The 17,850-nt window shown below is 38.6% G+C and overlaps 2 protein-coding genes across 4 annotated transcripts in view; both read left to right on the forward strand.

Moving 5' to 3' along the window:
* Positions 1-4,429: 4,429 nt before the first annotated feature.
* The window catches only part of MTX2 (metaxin 2), a 69,885-nt gene continuing 56,464 nt past the window's right edge, over positions 4,430-17,850 (forward strand). Inside the window, exon 1 of one of the 2 annotated variants that reach the window (XM_055289821.2) lies at positions 4,430-4,687. In XM_055289821.2, the coding sequence (XP_055145796.1) occupies positions 4,648-4,687 (40 nt within the window). In that variant the 5' untranslated portion in view covers positions 4,430-4,647. The remainder of the gene's footprint in view (positions 4,688-17,850) is intronic. The other variant, XM_055289823.2, reaches the window with a different exon arrangement.
* On the forward strand, positions 5,288-9,940 carry LOC129488085 (small ribosomal subunit protein uS2-like). Of its 2 annotated transcripts, XM_055289818.2 has the most exons (2): positions 7,264-8,045; positions 8,160-8,477. In XM_055289818.2, the coding sequence occupies exons 1-2, from the start codon at positions 7,331-7,333 to the stop codon at positions 8,216-8,218; spliced, it is 774 nt and encodes a 257-aa protein (XP_055145793.1). In that variant the 5' UTR covers positions 7,264-7,330; the 3' UTR covers positions 8,219-8,477. The 2 variants fall into 2 exon arrangements, with proteins under 2 accessions (XP_063500868.1, XP_055145793.1); XM_063644798.1 differs by having other exon boundaries at positions 5,288-9,940.

Genomic DNA, 17,850 nt, shown 5'->3' on the forward strand with positions numbered 1-17,850 from the left:
TCAATATTGTAGATATTTCCCAAAGCATGGTCAAATATGCCATAGTTTATGTGAGAGTGTGCTAGCCTAAAATAGGGGGTAAGAACAGAAAGCGAGAAAAAGGTAAGAATGTAACAGTCCTGAGTTGTTTATAATTTCTTAGGAATTATAAGGGGAGGAAAGGAGTTGAGGGATATAAGGATGAATGACTGTCACATTTATCTACCCTTTTAAAAATATCGTTGTAAACCTTATATATTAGATTGCTTATAGTTGTCTACAGTTTGTTTCTAAAGCAGTAAAGACTATTAACAGAGGAACTTAAGGCACTGAAGCATAACATTGTTACGGATATGGTTTGGATTTGTATCCCTGATCAAACCTCATGTACAATTGGAGGAGAGTCCTGGTGGGAGGTGACTGGATCATGGGGACAGATTTCCCCCTTGCTGTTCTCATGATAGTGAGTGAGTTTTCACGAGATCTGATCCTTTAAAGGTGTGTGGCACTTCTCCCTTCTCTCTCTCTTCCTCCTGCTCTACCATGGTAAGACATGCTTGCTTCCCCTTTGCCTTCCAGCATGATTGTAAGTTTCTTGAGGCCTCCCAGCCATGCTTCCTGTTCAGCCCGCAGACTGTGAATCAATTAAACCTCTTTTCTTTATAAATTACCCAGTCTCAGATAGTTCTTTATAGCAGTGTGAGAATGAACTAATACAGTTATTTTAGTGTTTTTAACTGTATTAACACTCTATTTGGGTTGATTGATTTAACTATAGTTAACTCTGTTGATGGGGTATGAGGGAGTAATTTGATAAAAAGATCTGAATTTATATATTGTTCTCAAGTAAATAGTAATTTTAAAGAAATCATAGACAAAAATGTTACCTTGCTGACCCCTTTTTAAAAATAAAACGTTTACCTTAAAAATATTAACATTCTGTCAGAGAAAATTAAAATGTAGATAAAATACCTTAGTATTTTAATCTTAATAAAGTTTATATTCATCATAATAACTGCTTATTTTCTTACATTTAATACAGTAACATAAAAGTCTAGATTAGGGACATGAAAATATTCTATAATAGTTTTGCAAGAAAGTGATTTTATTAGCGCAAACAATAAGACTGTTAATGTCATACATTGATATTTTATTTTAAAAATTGTGTAATTTTTTTTTAGTAACATATGGATTCTCCAGCGCTTTTGTTTTATAACCTCATTCTTAAAATTCTGGTGGCTTGTTTTCTTGTATTTCCCTCAATTGTGGTGATCTTAAACAGATCTTCAGTTTTAAATCTGTCATTTGTTCTAATACAGATGCGTAAATATATTTTCTCCAGTTGGCTATTTATTACAAAGACAGTTTATTCGTGGGCACCATAAAGACATCTGCATTTTATTGCACTTAATTTTTGGTAATAAAGGCCTCCCACATTACAGATTTTTTCCAGCCTAAATGTGCCTGTGTGGGAAGCAAAAGAACCATCAGTCAGGGGGGAAAAGTGAATCCATATGGTGCTGATGATTGTGCTTTCCTGGCTAAAATGAAGAAAGAATTGAGTATAGACAATGCCCCCAGCACATCTCTGTTTTTTTTAAAAAAAGCATGCTGCTGTGGTTTGAATATTTGTGTCCCTCAACAACTCGTATGTTGAAACTTAATTGCCAATGTGATAGTATTAAGAAGAGGTGGAGAATTTAGGAGGTAATTAGGTCAAGAGGGCTCTGCCCTTGTGTATGAGATTAGTGTCCTTATAAAAGAGGCCCAAGGGAGTTTATTTGCCCCTTTTGCCCTTCTGCCATGTGAGGACATGTACAAGGTGCTATCTATGAGAACTGGACCCCCAAGACACTGAATCTGCTGGTGCCTTGATCATGGACTTTCCAACCTCCGAAAGTGAGGGCAGTATATTTCTGTTTATAAATTATCCAGACTAAGATATTTTGTTATAGCAGCCCTAATGGACTAAGGCACTTGTTATAATAAAGATGACTGGTGTCAGTCCCAAACCAGTACCTTCGAGCCAACTCAGTTCATGCATGTATCATGCATCAAGCCATGGGCACTTAACTTAAATTTTAAGGGCACATTCTACTTTGCCTCTAATCTTGCTCTGTTTCTCTTGCATCTGTGTCCAGTCTCTGGCTCTTTCCAGTCTCTTCCACTTTGGGGCTCACTTCTACCCTTTGGATATGTTTGATTTTGGTTTCCCCAGTTGAATCTTCCATTACTCTCTAGGGACTTTGGCTCAAGTTCCCACACAGGCCCTATGATATGGAGAAATCTTAAACTTCAAATCTGTCAAAAAGTAGTCAAAATATTGTGTCTTCAGCTTTATAAAAATGACAAACCAAAATTAATAATAGAACTTAAAGTGATGATATGTCTTCTTCATTATTACAGTTATACAGAATTCTCCACTGTGAGGAGAACAGACAGGGCCTGAAAGCTTTTCCTTTGATTGATAACAAAGTATCTGGAACAGCTCATTTCTCTTCAATAATACCTATGGGATGAGGAGGAAATTGGATCTCAAGTATTCTTTACTATCAGTGTTACCTCTCTCTGCACAAACAAGAAAAGCCTGTTAACATTATCTTCCCTGTATTTCTACTATTCACAGCTGCTTGTCAACTCTGAATTTCAGCTATAGAGAAGATACTACTTCCTAAGATGCTGCTGTGTTTACGTCAATGTAAATTATTGGGTAAATTTAAATGCAGTTTAAGAAGCTTCCTTTTGCTGAGGGAGATGAAAATATGACTTAACTTTAAAAAAATTATGGGGCTGGGCATGGTGGCTCACGCCTGTAATTCCAGCACTTTGGGAAGCCAAGGTGGGTGGATCATGAGGTCAGGACTTCGAGACCAGCCTGGCCAACATGGTGAAACCCGGTCTCTACTAAAAATATAAAGATTAGCCAGGCGTGGTGGCACGCACCTGTAATCTCAGCTATTTGGGAAGGCAAGGCAGGAGAATCGCTTGAACCCAGGAGGTGGAGGTTGCAGTGGGCTGAGATCACGCCACTGCACTCCAGCCTAGGCGACAGAGCAAGACTCCATCTCAAAAAAAAAAAAAAAAAAAAAAAAGAAATCATGTTAAGATGAGGTCCTACTAGATTAGGGTGGGGCAGGGGGGTCCGTAACACAATAACTGGTGTTATTTCTCAAGAAGAGAGAAATCTGAACACATTGACACACATGGGGAATGCCGTGTGATGTGGTGGCAGGGATTGGAGTGATGTATCTACAAGCCAAGGTACATGGAAGATTGGCAGCAACTCCTTTCTCTGGAGCCTTGCAAGACATCATGGCCCTGCTGACACCTTGATTTCAGACTTCTAGCTTCCGGAATTGTGAGAATGAATTTCTGTTGTTTAGCCAACCAGTTGGTGGTAATCTGGCAGCTCTAGGAAACCAACACCCTAGTTAAGGAGGCAGTATGAACAGTAATAGAGATCTATGGATATAATGGAAATATAGCTTTCTAAATGGCATGGACAGTAATTCTTAGAATACAGGTTTCCTCTGCAAAAACCTAGTAAGCTGTCTGACTTTTTGATTTACTGTGTGATTTAAAATGAGTTACCTCACCTCTCTGAACCTGTTTCTCATCAGTGAAGGGGGCTTTGGGTTACCAGCTCTGAAGCCTGTCCCACTTGTAATACCACCAATCTGTAATCCATATGATTTTTCTTTAATTGTGTAATTTAAGAAGCTATTAGGTTAAGGGAAAGTTACTCAGGGAATTTAGTTTCTCCTCTTCCTGCCCCATTCACCCCCGAAAGGTGAGAAGTGTGTGAAACTTGAGTATCTTATTCTCCAAGCTGAGCATCATTTCGGATGTATGGAGTTGAAGGACAAATTATCTTCTGGCTTAGGCGCTGCTCAAGCCTCCTTTCTGCCAAGCATGTTTGAATAAATAAAAAAAACACTAATGTCTATCCACGGACTAATCAACCCAGCAATATAATGGAATAGAGGGAATTCACGCAGCCTTGAATCTGATCCTCAGAGGACTCCTGGGCAGGCAGTTTAAACTCCTTAAGCCTATATTCTTATCCGTAAAATGGCGATAATATTATTACTTTAATGGGTTGTTGAGAAGACGAAGTCAAATAGAATATATGTATATATATGTATATATATATACATGTATGCATATATACGTGTATATATTATATATGTGTATATGTGTGTGTAGATACATGAAATATAAGTGCCTGGTATCCAGTGGGCGTTTACAAATGTTACTCGATTACAAAATTCTGGCTTGCAGAAAGGACGCTAAAAATCTCCCAGATCCCCCTGCCCGTCCCCTGGGTGGGAGACGAGTTGGGTACTTCGCTTCCACCTGCGGGGCCCCAACGCAGAGCCTGGAATTGGCTGGATGCAGCTCGCAGCGCCGGCGCCCGGTAGGACCGCGCGGGGGCGGGGCCGGCGGAAGCGCTCCAGTGGCGTCGTCGGCTGCGCCGGAAGTTCCTAGCCGGGCCTGGCGGTAACCTTGGGGGCCTCACTGCAGCTGCCGCTGCTGTTGGAGTGGGCTTTACGAGTCTGAACTTTGGCGGGGCTAGGCTTGTTAACTGCCGAGAGCCGCTGGGTTTGCGGTGGAGGACGCTGAGGCCCGTGGGGGGCAGGCACCCGGGCGCAGGGCCTCCCAGCCGACATGTCTCTAGTGGCGGAAGCCTTCGTCTCCCAGATTGCAGGTAGCGCGGATGGCCGCAGACCCAGAAGGTGGCGGCGCGGTCTCGGGGAGCCGCGTGGGGTACAGGGCTGGAGCTTTCCTCCAGCCTTGCGGCAGTATACGCTGAACCCGGCCCGGAGGGTGGAGGCGGGCGCGGACTACCAACCTTATCTCACGTATGGGAAAACTGAGAAGGAGACACTTGGCCAAGGTCATTCCGCAGGAGCAGGAGTCCCGTCTCCTTCCCTTGGGCGGTACTTTGTCCCACCTCCCCATTCCGTTGGGAGGTGCTGGAGTATGAGGAGGAGGCCTTGGATTGGGATTGAGGTGGGGGGCGTGACCACAAGGGCAAGCGTCTGAACGCTTCAGTCTAAGAGTGGTGGCAGTTTCTGGGTCTTGGTACTCAAAGTTTGAGGTGACTGTCACTAATCAGTTGTTACCTATTGTTGTTGAGGGAACACCAGACTTCTTGCATCCTCTCCCAGCGACACAGTAGTGCCATTTGCTAAGACTCTAGGAGTCATTTATTTATTTATTTTTTGAGACGGAGTTTCTCTTTTGTCATCGAGGCTGGAGTGCAGTGGCACGACCTGGGCTCACTGCAACCTCCGCTTCCCGGATTCAAGCGATTCTCCAGCCTTAGCCTCCCGAGTAGCTGGGATTACAGGCGCCCGCCACCACGCCCGCCCGGATTCATTGAAATATTTTTAAATCTGCATGTACTTTAAAGAAATATCTTTGAGTCGGTGGATTGAACATGACTGATGTATGTAGACTTATAATTTCTCTTATTGAGGTTCTTATTTATTGTAATGAAAGAAATTAAATATTGTTGAGAAAGTGAGGAGACTAAACATAGGTACTTTGAGATAGAGGCTAATGGAATTAGTCATAACTCCCTAGCAGTGTTTTCAACATGAGTACAGTAATGAAGACAGTCACCACAATAAATAGGTACATTTGAAGTAATAAGATAGTATTTTGGAAATGGGAAGTACAGAATGTGTCATAAAATTTGCCAGAATGTTTTTCACTGCTTTGCGTTTGTGTGAACTTACATTTCTTTTTTTTCCTTCTTCACTTAAAAACATTATTTTTTAGAGGAGAGAAGCTCCTACTAGATTGCAAGCTTCCTGAAAGTAGGGATCAAACTTGTTTTGTTCCCCATTGTATCCATAGTCAGTTGGTGCTCAGTAAATATTTGCGACCCAAATCAATGACTAATCTTGAGATTTCAAGCAATGATTATTTCTACTTTTACCATTTATGTTGAAACAAAATCAGGCTTGTATAGTTAGATCAGTGATTTAATTTAGTTTGCTACTATGTTAAAAAAAAATTTCACAGTGTATGTTGAGAGTGGTTCACTGTGTGCATGTGTCCTAATGTGTGATTTCTTTTAATGAGAAAATGATGAATGTCTTTTAATAAACTGATACTGCTTTAAGTAGTGACGTTTAAAAATTTCTAGGCATTTTATCTGTCTGCCATCTTAGCTATTTGCAGTGATCTGTTACTCTAGGAGGAAGCATTTAAAGATGGATAATTCAGTAAATGGTGTTGGAACAACTACTGAGTCATTACACCACATTGAATAAATTCCAGATTGATTAAAGATCTAAATATAAAACAACAAAGTTGTAATAAAATAGAGGAAAGCATAGATTATTTTAATAATTCTTGGATGGCAGAAGAGGCCTAAGCAAAGCTTAAGAATTCATTATCCATAAGAGAAGAAATTGGCAGATTTGATTGCAGAAAAAATTTTAAAACTTTGATAAAAGACATCTCAAGTTAGTACAAATAAGAAGGCAAGCCAACAGAATCAAGGACAAAGGATTGGAACAGGCATTTCACAAAAGCGTGAAATATAGATGGACAGTGAACAGATGAAAAGATGTTCTCTATCCCTAATAATATACAGCATCCTCCCGCCCCTGCCATCAGATGGACAAAAGTGAATATGATTTCTAGTACTAGTAGGGCATGGAGAAAACAGTTACTCTCAAACTATTGGGTCTGTAAGTTAGTATTACTTTTTGGGAACTTAATGTAGCAATATTTATTAAAATGATATTCTCTGGCCTGAAAATTCTACTTATGGGGGTTTATCTGATAGAAATGTAAAGACCAATACTTAAAGAAATACACAGTGATATTAATTGCAGCATTATTTGTAATAGCGAAAAACTAGAAATGTTTTAAATATATGTCAAATTATTGTATACCAATCCAGCAATTCCATTTCTGGGCATGTATCCAAAGGAATTGAAATTGTCTAAGAGGTATGTGCAGTCCCATGTTCATTGCAGCAGTATTCACAATAGCCAAGATATGGCAGCAACCTACGTGTTTATCAGTGGATGAATGGATAAAGAAAATGTATATAAGATACAATGGAATACTATTCAGCTTTAAAAAAGAAGGAAACCCTATCATTTGTGATAAAATGGATGAATCTGGAGGACATTATGCTAAATGAAATAAGCTAGACATAGAAAGACAAGTAGTGATCTAAAGTCTAATCTTTTTAGGGAAATCTGAGAAAGTTGATCTCCTAGAAACAGAATAGAAGGGTGGTTACCTGCTTTTCCGCGCTACCTATAGAGGGGTCCATATGGCATTGTTCTGGATTCCCGTCGTAACTTAAAGGGAAACTTTCGCAATGTCCGGAGCCCTTGATGTCCTGCGAATGAAGGAGGAGGATGTCCTTAAGTTCCTTGCAGCAGGAACCCACTTAGGTGGCACCAATCTTGACTTCCAGATGGAACAGTACATCTATAAAAGGAAAAGTGATGGCATCTATATCATAAATCTGAAGAGGACCTGGGAGAAGCTTCTGCTGGCAGCTCGTGCTGTTGTTGCCATTGAAAACCCTGCTGATGTCAGTGTTATATCCTCCAGGAATACTGGCCAGAGGGCTGTGCTGAAGTTTGCTGCTGCCACTGGAGCCACTCCAGTTGCTGGCCGCTTCACTCCCGGAACCTTCACTAACCAGATCCAGGCAGCCTTACGGGAGCCACGGCTTCTTGTGGTTACTGACCCCAGGGCTGACCACCAGCCTCTCACGGAGGCATCTTATGTTAACCTACCTACCATTGCGCTGTGTAACACAGATTCTCCTCTGCGCTATGTGGACATTGCCATCCCATGCAACAACAAGGGAGCTCACTCAGTGGGTTTGATGTGGTGGATGCTGGCTTGGGAAGTTCTGTGCATGCGTGGCACCATTTCCCGTGAACACCCATGGGAGGTCATGCCTGATCTCTACTTCTACAGAGACCCTGAAGAGATTGAAAAAGAAGAGCAGGCTGCTGCTGAAAAGGCAGTGACCAAGGAGGAATTTCAGGGTGAGTGGACTGCTCCAGCTCCTGAGTTCACTGCTACTCAGCCTGAGGTTGCAGACTGGTGTGAAGGTGTACAGGTGCCCTCTGTGCCTATTCAGCAGTTTCCTACTGAAGACTGGAGCCCTCAGCCTGCCACGGAAGACTGGCCTGCAGCTCCCACTGCTCAGGCCACTGAATGGGTAGGAGCAACCACTGACTGGTCTTAAGCTGTTCTTGCACAGGCTCTTAAGCAACATGGAAAAATGGTTGATGGAAAATAAACATCAGTTTCTAAAAAAAAAAAAAAAAAAAAAAAGTGGTTACCAGAGGCTGAGATGGGGAAGAGGAATGAAGAAGAGATGTTGCAAAGTTTGTTAGACTAGAAGAAAAAGTTTTAGTGATCTATTGCACTGCAAGGTGACCACAGTTAATAATAATGTATTATATATTTCAAAATTGCTAAAGGCTTAGATTTATAATATTCTCACCACAAAAATTTAAGTTGGTGCGGTGATGGATATATTAATTAGCTTGATTTATTCTTTAGATCAAAATATCACATTGTACCTCCTAAATACACACAGTTATTATTTGTCAAAAACATTTATACAAAAATTATGGTCACATTTTTACAGATCCGAAAATGAAGAAATCTATCTGTTAAATACATTGTCTTGAAAGCTATAGTTATATTAAGTAAAAAGTTATAAAATATCTATTTTGTATGAACTCATGAAATCTATATAAACATTACATATATTTATATATGTTAAGAATATTCAACTAATTTTAACTAGCGATTGGGATAATAAAGATAAGAGTGTTGATAGAGGGTGGAGGAACTGTATTTCTGAATTGTTTGAATTACTATAGTGAGCATAGTTTACTTTTGTAATTTAAATGATTGTAATTGTTAAAATTTATAGGATTATATTTTGTCAAGAAGTGAAAACAGGAGGCTGCCTTAATCTGTTTTGTGTTGCTATAACAGAATACCACAGACTAGGTAAGTTATAAAGAAAAAAATTTAAGTCTCACATTTCTGGAGGCAATGAACTCCAGCTTCAAGGTGCCAGTATCTGATGGGAGCCTTTGTGCTGCATTATCCTGTGGCAGAAGGTGGAAAGGCCAGGGAGGGCAAGAGCCAGAGACTGAGAGGGCTAACCTTGCTTTTATAACAACCTACTCTTGGGATAAAGATGAATCCATTCATGAGGGTGGAGCCCTCATGACCTAATCACCTCTTAACAATCTCACCTCTTAATACTATCAGAATGGCAATTCCATTTCAGCATGAGTTGTGGAGGGGATATTCAGACTATAGCAGTGGTTAAAGTAATAATTTACCGGAAACCCTGTGTTTGACTTGTAAATGACTTATACATGTGACTCAAATCCAGCAACTATTCACAGTATTCTATTTCTGGTAGTGCAGGTTGGAGATATGTATCTATATAGATCTATTATAACTTAAGTAATTATGCATCTGTTTTTGTAGTTGAGAGCTCTAATTTTTAGTGTATCTAACACTTTGCTTATTACCCTTCCTTCCTGTGGACGTGAGCTAACACTGATTATTTCTTTTGGAAACATTTAAAGATACCTGGCATCTCTCTGTGGTATTCTTGAAGTGACTTCTTTGAGATCCTTATTCATAAGGATATCTTTTTAGAAGTCTTCTCTGAACTCCCCAGTTTAAGTGAACTGCTTTTATCTCCTTACTACCAGTGTTTCCCTTGCCAACTTTTCTCAGTTATTATTCCTAAATAGGACTTACTCTATCCATTTCTACTGCTGTTACCTTTGTTCCAAGCTTTGTCATTTTTTGCTTAGATAACCATAGTAGTCTCTGAATTGATTTCTCTGCTTCCAGTCTGGCTTCCTTCCAGCAGAGTCCATACACTGCAAGCCTCAGTGGGTCTTTTGTTTGTTTTGTTTTATTTTAATTTTCCTTAAAAAAAAAAAAAAAAAAACCTCCGCTTGTTTTAACATTTTGTTGGTTTCTCATTGTCAGTAGGACAGCCTCATGTCTTGTCACTTCTTTCCTTGCCCCTTGCCTGAGTTGTCCACTTTGCTTGAATAACTCCTGTTCATCCTTTAAGACTCTGGGCACCATTTTAACCATTTAATGTAAGTCTACCTGACATTTTTTTCCTGTCAAATGAGAAAGGTTTGTTGTCGAGTTTTTTTTCCTGATAATGATAATGATATGTTGTCATTATGGAAAATTAAAACAATCCAGAGATAAAGTAAAAATTACCTGAAATCATACCACACAGATTGACTTTAAAATTCCATCCATCATTAAAACTTTGATGAACAAAGCTATTTCATTCTCTTTCCCTGAATTAAAAAAATCGACATATAGTATGCATATTTTTTTGTAACCTGTTTTGTCATATATTGGGATCTCTTTTCATGTCTGTGAATGGAATTACACATCATCATTTTAAAATGGTTATATAGTATTTCATTATAATGAAGAAGCCAAAATTTACTTATGTAGTATTACTCGGATGGGTATTTAGAGAGTTGTTATCAGTCAGTTCAACCAGAGAAGCAGAAGTACCAGGATATCTGTTTCTCTCTCTAGCCACATACACACATGCATGTATGTGCACACACAAACATGGCAAAGAATTGGCTCTTCATGTGGGGGCTGGCAAAGTAAGTGCAAAGCATGCAAGGCAGGCAGTCAGGAGGGGGAGATTCAGGACTAAGAGAGCACTGGCAAGGCCAGGTACTGCCTGGAGTGTCTGATCCCAGGGAGGACTTAGACCCTTTTTTAAAGGACTTTCAACTGATAAAATCAGGCCACTTAGGATACTCTCCCTTTTGATTAATGTAAAGCTTACTAAGTAGGGACTTTAATTATATCAGCAGAATCCCTTTATGGCAGCACCTAGATTAGGGTTAGAAAAGCTAGGAGGAAGTGTGTGTCTGCTACAAAATGACTGTTGCCTCTCTTCCCAACACCTGGCGGAGAATATCCCTTGTAGCCCACTTTAACTAGAGACATAGTAGAAAGGGAATTTTGGCAAGTGTATTCAGTGTAAGTAAGCTGATGTGTCCCAAAGCCACCACACGTGTGTGTGATTTTTGTCTGTTGTAAGCAGTGCTTACATAAACATATTTATGCATCTGTTCAGTAGTTTTTTGGAATATATTTTTTTAAAGTGGAAGATAATTTTGAATTGTTCTTTTAGCTTAATATGGAAAGAAATGGTAAGTTATGCTTTTGAATGAATAGTTGTTTCTCTAGATGATGATGTTCTGGATTTAGAATTTTTTTTTTTTTTTTTTTTTTTGAGACAGCGTTTTACTCTTGTCACCCAGGCTGGAGGGCGATGGCACAACCTTGGCTCACTGCAACCTCCACCTCCAGGGTTCAAGTGATTCTCCTGCCTCAGCCTCTTGAGTAGCTGGGATTACAGGTGTCTGCTCCCATGCCCAGCTAATTTTTATATTTTTAGTAGAGATGGGATTTCACCTTGTTGGCCAGGCTTGTCTTGAACTGCTGGCCTCAAGTGATCCGCCTGCCTTAGCCTCCCAAAGTGCTGGGATTACAGGTGTGAGCCACTGTGCCCGGCCTAGAATTTTAAAAGGATAAAAATAGACCTGGATGTTATTAAAAAATAGTTTAAAAATATTTTATAACCTGTATATTTAAGTTTTTACTTTTTTTAATGGCAAGATTTTTCAATACATTACTCACATTTTTTTTTTAAATTTTGTTCTTACAGTCTGTTGGTTGTGAATATATCATAGGGGAGGATTGTGTAATCCCATTTGGGCTACATGACCACATTTGGAGCAGCCAAAAGGGTACAGTACTTGGGTGGACAGGCCTAACTCACTTGCCCATCCCTGTGCCAGGAGTGGCTCCAGGTATTAGGGTTCCACAGTGCCACCAGATACACAAAAGAAGGGAGAGGTGTTGAGCACTAAACAGCAGAAATTGGCTGCAGTGTTGATTGCTTCCTTCACCTTGCTTTTACACTTTCTGTGGATTTTGAAGTGAAAAGTCTAACCTGGATTCTTATTCAGCTACTTCCTAGCTGTGTGAACTTGGGCAAATTAACTGCCTTTTTAAGCCTGAGATTTCTCATTTGTAAAATGGTGAAAATTATAATATGTTACTTTAAAGATACAATTTTGGTAAAGCTTTAAAAAGTTATTTGTAAATAACAGATAATTCAATAATATGAAGCATCTACATACAGTTATTGTAGTTATTAAAATTACTTAGTAATGTATCCTAGAATAATTTGTTATTCCAGGATATTTATTTCAAGATATATATATTTGATATGCTCCAGCCATGTTGATTTTCATTATAAAATTGAATCTTGCTATAGGTCATATTGGCGGTCTGTTAATTAGAATTGCCATAGCTGGTTACTGATAATAAGAGTAAGCTTTTGAGCTACTGTGTTAAATGATTTATATATGTAATTGCTAATAATAACAATTTGGTCTTGTTAGATAGGTACTTTGTGGATAAGAATACTGAAACTCAGTATAAAGGTTAGGAACAAGGTCATGGGAGTAAGAGCTGAGTTCTAAGCTCAACCCTGCTACTTGTTGTGTGATCTTGGACAGGCCTTTCTAGTCCTCAGTTTCCTCATTTGTAAAAGGGGATAATATATTTTACAATATATATTAAGTATCTAGTGTAGGGTGGTAGATAATAAGTGTTCAGTACATGTTACTTTCTATTGTTACTTTTATTGCCCAAGAGCCTTTCACCTTATAGTAAGGGGTCCTTTGAGGATATTAACTCTTAACATCTGGTATCCCATTACCATTTTGGACAGCAGAAAATACTCAGAGTATTCTTATTTTTCTTTACTCATATACCATCTTTTCTGATTTATTACTCCACCGGTGCCTTGCCATATTTTAAGCACATTAGTTAGTTTCATCATACTAAAATTTATTAATCTTTTGAAATAAGGATAATATCTGTTCTGTTCTTTATTTAGAAGCTCAGTAAACTATATAAAGGATGAAAAAAGAATGGTTGGAATATTCCATTTATCTCATTGTGGGCATTTGGGTGCTTAATTATTTAAATTTATTAATAACTTCATTTAAGCAGTAGCATTAATTTATAGTATGAGCTAGGAAAGTAGTTTTGCAGGGTTCCATGGAACCCATATGTATGCATCTTGAAAGTAAGTGTGATCAAAATGGGTATGTTTTTAAAAATTTGTTTTTATATTGGTAATAAAGTGTTTTCATTCCATCCCTCCTCACATGAGTACTGGGGAATCTGGACTTTAAAAGCATTCAGAAGAGTTCCAGAGGCTAGAGGAAGTAGAAAATATAGGTTTAAAGGCTTTTGTAATATAGAAGTGATGCTGTTGCTCACAGTGAAGAAAATGGTGGTAAAGGCTTGTACATCCGTGTATCAGAATATTTAATGATGACACTTGCAACAGATAATTGAAGAAATACAATGCATTATATTCATTTTTCTTTTTTTTGAGATGGAGTTTCATTCTTGTTGCCCAGGCTGGAGTCCAATGGTACGATCTTGGCTCACTGCAACCTCCGCCTCCTGGGTTCAAGTGATTCTCCTGCCTCAGACTCCTGAGTAGCTGGGATTACAGGCATGTGCCACCGCACCTGGCTAATTTTGTATTTTTAATAGAGACCAGGTTTCTCCACATTGTTCAGACTGGTCTCGAACTGCGGACCTCAGGTGATCCGCCCACCTCGGCCTCCCAAAGTGTTGGGATTACAGGCGTGAGCCACTGTACCCAGCCTTAAATCTTTTGCTCTTGAAAATAAAGATATTTTGTTATTTTTACTCAGTATTCTGAGGATTTTCCAGTATTGAGGAAGGCACTGAGGAATTATTAAAAAGTTATTGAACTGACCATCACGTTTCAGAGAATTAAAAAAAAAACATACTAGTCACATGAATAATCTTACACAGTTGTGCTTATGACCTTGAAGATATGAAGCTGAGATTGAATGGTGCAGATGGTAAAGCAAAACAGTGACAAAATAGGTTATACTTCAGACTAGAGGCAAGATATAGTTTATCGACAGCAGTAGATCCTGTATTTTATTATACTGTATTCCTGAATAGGTTGAAACTATTTTTTTTTTTTTTTTTTTGAGATGGAGTCTTGCTCTGTTGCCCAGGCTGGAGTGCAGTGGGGTGATCTCGGCTCACTGCAACCTCTGCTTCCCAGGTTCAAGTGATTCTTCTGCCTCAGCCTCCCAAGTAGCTGGGATTATAGGTGCCCACCACCACGCCTGGCTAATTTTTGTATTTTCAGTAAAGGCGGGGTTTCACCATGTTGGCCAGGCTGGTCTCGAACTGCTGACCTTATGTGATCTGCCCGCATCGGCCTCCCAAAGTGCTGGGATTACAGGTGTGAGCCACTGCACCTGGCCAAAACTAAATTCTTAACAGCAATATTATATAAATTTTTGAAAACTTTGGTAATAAGATCCCTTCAAAGCCTTGTTTTCTGCTGATGAAATAGTTCATAGGCTGTAATGTGAGTTTTAATTTACTTAATGTGGTTTATTAACATTTTATACTCTGAAATTACATGATTTTTAGTTTTTAACTTAAAAGATTTTGATGATGGGTGCCCCATAAAATTTGTCAGTCTTATTTCTTTGAAGACTTTTGAGTTATTAACGTTAGCCCAAGCTTGCCATATTTTGGTGAAAATTGAAAGAAAATGCCACCAAACTTCTTAATATTTTTCAAACATTTTTGAAGTTTCTTGATAAGCAGTTATCAGATGGACTGAAGATATCAAATAGAGATGAGATATTGAAAATTCAGGCTTCTCATTTTTTTGTTCAAAGACAAGTTATAATATTCAGAAAATCCAGTTATAGACATTTATATGTAGAAGAGAAGTATTTGCCTTGCCAGTAAGAGAAATGCATGCTTTAATTTTTTATTGCTTTGTAATTGATCCTCTCCTCTATTCTTGAACACTTTTCTTATTTTTGTACGCTCTATAAATGAATGATGGTTTTGAACTTTTTTACATCAGTAATAAAAATGAAATTTGATTGGTTAGTAATAAAGAAGGTTCTTTTCATAAAAACAATCATTTTGTCATGACAATTCTCATTAACTGTAACTGTGTTGGCAAAATAGAAACCATAAAATGCATTTCACTGTTTTTATACACTTAGCTATGTTTTTTTGCTGATCATGTATTTTATCTCTAAGAACTTGTATAAGCCAAAGAATTTCTTCATAACTTAATCTATATGGAAAAAAATAGACTTTTAATGTGTATATTTATTCCAGTGGATACAGTATCTTTGAGTATTACAATGGTATTTACCCCCACATGTCGTATTTTATTACCTGGTCAATTTAGAGCAGTAATCAGAACTTTATATGAATAAATGTGTCATTTGTATAACATGAAGAGGCCATTATTATTCCAGTGTTTATTTCTGTAAAGTAATATTGGCAGCTCACTCTTCAATGATCTAGCCTTCTTTGACCTCCATTTCTTTTGATTGTTAGCTTTTATGTTATAGAAAAATGTTTTGGCATTATGAATTATAAGTAATGTTTCTTATTTTATAAATTAAAAAAAGATTATGTCTTTATAAGAAATAACATAAAAATAAAAGTTACTATCTAGTTTTTCGTTAGATGCTATCATTGTTATTTTTACTATTACTGTTATTACTGTTCATCGATTTAAGATTCTAAGTTGGCTAGTCCAGGAGAACTAGTTACATAATGTTAACTATTTAAGTGATAATTGACATTTGTTCTTACATTGAGATTGTGAATTATTTTTGATGTATTTTCTCCCTAAACAGTTTTCTCCTTTTTGCCATCTACTTGCACTGATTTTCTCATACTAGCATTTGGTGGCTGTTTGGAGAATATAAGATAATATTAAAATAAATATTTAGAAAAGGTGCTAATGTGTGAGAAATTGCAGAGTGCAGATTAAAGACAAATATAAACTATGCTTTCATTATTTACTGTTTTAGATTATCTTTGTATCATAGGTAAATGACTATTGGTCTGACTTTTATGAAAAGATATAGTTAGATTTGATTTTAGCTAGAGTTGTTTCTCTTGGATTCTCTTTTGTTTCTTCAATCTGTGATTAATGTAGCAACTGCCATTCAGGTCAGTTTTTAAAGATGATATAAGTCATTCTAGTCATTGGGTACCAAATCCGGGGGACTAGAGGCCAGGGAGTCAGGGTGATGTGGTCAGCAAATTGGAGATATAGTGAGATTTCAGGAAGGCAAAGATTCAAGATATTGGATTAATAAAGTGAAACTGACTGGAGGGAAAGTGCAAGTGTCAAACTCTATGTCTGAAGCAATAAAGTGGAATTTATAAACATATGGTCAGGAGTCAGCTTGGTAACTGATTTAGATAAACAGGGAATTCTGAGGCTTCAGACGAGTCAACATTTTGTGTGATTAATAGTAACTATCAAAAGTCTTAACTCTCAAGTTACTTCTGCAGTGTAACAAACCACCCTAAATTTAGAGGTGTAAAACAGCCACTTTCTTATGTTCATGGATCCTGTGGGTCAGTAATCCAGACAGGGCACATGTTGTGAGTGGCACAAGGTGAGACATAACCATATCCACACACATTTGTGTCTCTCCACAGGGTCAGACTTTTATTGGTGCTTATTCATCATAAAAGCAATAAGCAACATCGAGTTCCTTAAGGAGGCAATTCTCCTTAGTACTACCTGTTCACTCAGTAGTCAGAGCTGTGCCACATAGACTAAGCCAATCCACAAGTCGGTCAATGTTGCAAACTGCACGTATAAATGTTATAGATTAAAATTTCCACATCAAACAGTAACATTTAACATCAAGAGAAAAAGGGACAGGAAAAGAGATAATGAACCAGTCAAAGGAGAGCATCGTGGACAAGGATAGTGTCCTGGGCTGATCCAGACAGTTGTCAGTGTCTTGCAAGGAAGAGTTCCTGATTTGGGCAGAGCATTTGGCAGCAAATGCTGGGTGCTGATCATGAGTGACTGCCAGGCAGTGTCTATTAAGACGGCCATCTTGAGCTGGTGGAGTTCTGCTCTTTTTATAGCCCTCACATCTTCTGGTGAGGACTGATAGTAAAAAGTGTGTCTGGTTATGTCTTTTATCTGGTTGGTACGTGTAGTCTCTTGATTAGATGAACATGTGGTCCCTGTTGGCATGATGCCTTTTTAAATGTAAGGTGGGCTCTTTTTCTAAGACAGGGTTACTTATGTATAGGGTGCTGTATACAGCACAGGAAAGATGGTTTGTCTCTTACTCCTGATGTCTGGGTCTTAAGCTGAAAAGACTCAAAGGCTGGGAATGATCCAGTGGTTGAGGGTTGGAAACATCTGGAAGCATCTTCACTTACCTATCTGACAATTGATTCTGGCTAGGACTTTAGCTGGGGTTGTTCTCTGGAATACTTATGTGTGGCTTCTTCATGTGGCTTGGCTTCCTCACAGCTTGGTGGCCTGAGGGTAGTCAGACTTCTTAGGTAGTGACTCAGTGCACCACATACAAGTGCCTGAGCTAGCAAGATAGAAGTTGCATCACCTTTTATAACCTACTCTCAATTGTCCTACAGCATCACTTCCACAATATTCTGTGGGTCACAGTGGAGCTACAGGCCGGCCCAGATTCAAGGGAAGGGGAATTGTAGGGCAGGAATTACTGTTGCGGACGTATTTAAGACATATACTTTGCCACAGTAACCAAGGTGGTACTGCCTGTTTTCCTTAGATCTGGGAACTGACAAGGCACACTCATGACTGAATAGAGGTTCTAAAGAAGGATGGGGATAGATGGGGAGTTGGGGGTGAGTAGAGTAGTGTGGGTGGTTTTG

Source organism: Symphalangus syndactylus, chromosome 8 (assembly GCF_028878055.3).
Source record: "Symphalangus syndactylus isolate Jambi chromosome 8, NHGRI_mSymSyn1-v2.1_pri, whole genome shotgun sequence".
Classification (NCBI taxonomy): domain Eukaryota; kingdom Metazoa; phylum Chordata; class Mammalia; order Primates; family Hylobatidae; genus Symphalangus; species Symphalangus syndactylus.

What these genes read in the sequence shown, in the direction of transcription:
- LOC129488085 (XM_063644798.1), top strand. Translation starts at nt 7,331, where the DNA reads ATGTCCGGAGCCCTTGATGTCCTGCGAATGAAGGAGGAGGATGTCCTT.